Source organism: Palaemon carinicauda, chromosome 10, assembly GCF_036898095.1.
Source record: "Palaemon carinicauda isolate YSFRI2023 chromosome 10, ASM3689809v2, whole genome shotgun sequence".
Taxonomy (NCBI): Eukaryota; Metazoa; Arthropoda; class Malacostraca; order Decapoda; family Palaemonidae; genus Palaemon; species Palaemon carinicauda.
Window position 1 is genome coordinate 127,092,387 of NC_090734.1, and position 2,500 is coordinate 127,094,886.

General features: G+C 33.6%; 1 protein-coding gene across 1 annotated transcript in view; it reads left to right on the top strand.

Annotated features, from left to right (window-relative positions):
* Phlpp (PH domain leucine-rich repeat protein phosphatase) overlaps window positions 1–2,500 on the top strand; it is a 105,681-nt gene that overhangs the window by 60,671 nt on the left and 42,510 nt on the right. The window contains exon 5 of the mRNA XM_068381164.1: window positions 848–978. Coding sequence (XP_068237265.1) covers window positions 848–978 — 131 coding nt within the window. The remainder of the gene's footprint in view (window positions 1–847; window positions 979–2,500) is intronic.

Below are 2,500 nucleotides of genomic sequence, written 5' to 3' on the forward strand. Positions count from 1 at the left end.
AGAGGAGAAATATTTTTTTTAATTAAATCTCCATTAGTGTTCAGTTCTAATGCAGACGTTTGTACGACATGAATAATTTCGTGATGCTGACGTTGAAATGTGCATCTGGATTCCTAAATGAGACTTTATAGAATACCTGGAATGAATTAGCTCAAAGCATTGCAATACAGATGGATAGTAAGATAGGTACAAAGATAGATAGAGTAATTAACTCTACCTCTTCTAAGGAATATAGATGGATATATAAATAGATGGAATCATTAACTACCACTCCCAAACAATGCAGAGGGATAGTTTGATAAATGAATAGAGATAGAATAACTAACTCTTGCACTTCCAAGTAATTCAGATTGGTAGATAGATAGATAGATGAAAATATATATAGAATATCTACCTCTAACACTTTCAATTAATACAGATAGATACTTAGATAGATAAATAGATAGATAAGAGTAACTACAGTAACTCTACCACATAGGTACATAGATAGATAGAATAACTAACTCTGCCATCCCAAGCACTTCAGATAGATAGATAGATAAAAGAATAGATAGAAAGGCTATCCAATAAATAACTTAACTAACTCAACAACTCACAAGCAATGCTAATGAATCTGTAGATAGATAGAATAACTAACTCTACTTCTTCCAAGCAATGTATATAGATAGATAGATAGACGAATAGACAGACAGGATACCCACCTCTCACTCCTAGGAGACGCAAAACCCAGTGAATGAAGGTCATTCATTGACAGCTTTTGTGATGATGCCGACTTATACAACCCACCTCCCTCCCCCTCTCTATCCCTGTCTCCCTTTATCACTCACTCCCTCCCCCTCCGAAACAGGTTGTAGTGTTGTCAGAGAATCGACTGCAGGAATTTCCTCCGTGTCTGCTGAGCTTGCAAGCCCTGCTGAGGCTGGATCTCTCCCGTAACCAGCTGCGCTGCCTCCCGGATTCTCTCGCTGCCCTGGGCAGGTAATTTTGGATTCTTCGCCTTTATTTGCAATTATGGTTAATAATCTTCTCTCTCGCTGTTTTGAGTCTTCTCTTTCATTCTCTCTTGTTTCCTCTTTTTTTTCCATTCTTTCTGTAGTTTTATCTTTTTTTTTCGTTTTTCTATTAACTTTATTTTTAAGCTTGTTTGTTTGGCTACAACAAAGGAACCTGGACTGTGCCTAAATTTGACATCTGAATACCCTTCTTTAGAATGCCGTTTTCTCTCTCTCTCTCTCTCTCTCTCTCTCTCTCTCTCTCTCTCTCTCTCTCTCTCTCTCTCTCTCTCTCTCTCCATCTGTACAATACATATACTGTATGTAAATATATTTATATAAATGTATGTACGTAGTATATATATATATATATATATATATATATATATATAAATTATATAAATATATATATAGACATATTTATATATATATATATATATATATATATATATATATATATATATATATGTGTGTGTGTGTGTGTTTGTGTGTGTGGGTGTGTGTGTAGAATGATGCTCTCTCTCTCTCTCTCTCTCTCTCTCTCTCTCTCTCTCTCTCTCTCTCTCTCTCTCTCTCTCTCTCTCTCTCTCTCTCTCTATATATATATATATATACATATATATATATGTATTTATATATATTTATATATTTATATATAAATATATATATATATATATATATATATATATATATATGTGTGTGTGTGTGTGTGAGAGTGTATGTATACTGTATATGCATATATATGTAGATAGAAATATATATATATATATATATATATATATATATATATATATATATATATATATATATATATATATATATATATATATTTGTGTGTGTGTGCGTGCGTGCATGTGTGCATATGTGTTATACCTCGTACAGATCCTGAAAACTTTATTTTAAAATCTATATAGCTTTCATTCTCATTTTAACTATAGTATTTCACGAATTAGATTTTACAGTATACATTAAAACAATAAATTGTTATTAAGATCAAAAGTTTAACTTTTTAATATTTCAAAGGAAATGAGGAACTTTGATGTAATTATTATTATGACAATCAATAGCGTTGTTGTTGTTGTTGTTGTTGTTCCTGTAACTAATAGATAAATGGATCAGAAGAACAGAATTCAAAGATTGAATGAAATTAGTAATGGAATGATAAACGAGAATAATAGATGAGGCTATTTGCCTTCCCGGAACCCACAGGGTACTACGCCCAAGTCTAACATTCGAAGTCTGACCTTTGAATACCCTGTTTGAAATTCTCTCTCTCTCTCTCTCTCTCTCTCTCTCTCTCTCTCTCTCTCTCTCTCTCTCTCTCTCTCTCTCTCTCTCTCTCTCTCTATGAGCAGACAGGAGAATTCAATCCATTGGATATGTGTTATAAAAAGAGGTAGTAGGTTGGCCAAGACGCCAGCCACCCGTTGAGATAATACCGCTAGAGAGTTATTGGGTCTTATGGCTGGGCAGAGAGTACTACATTGACTGCATCTCTCGCTACGGCT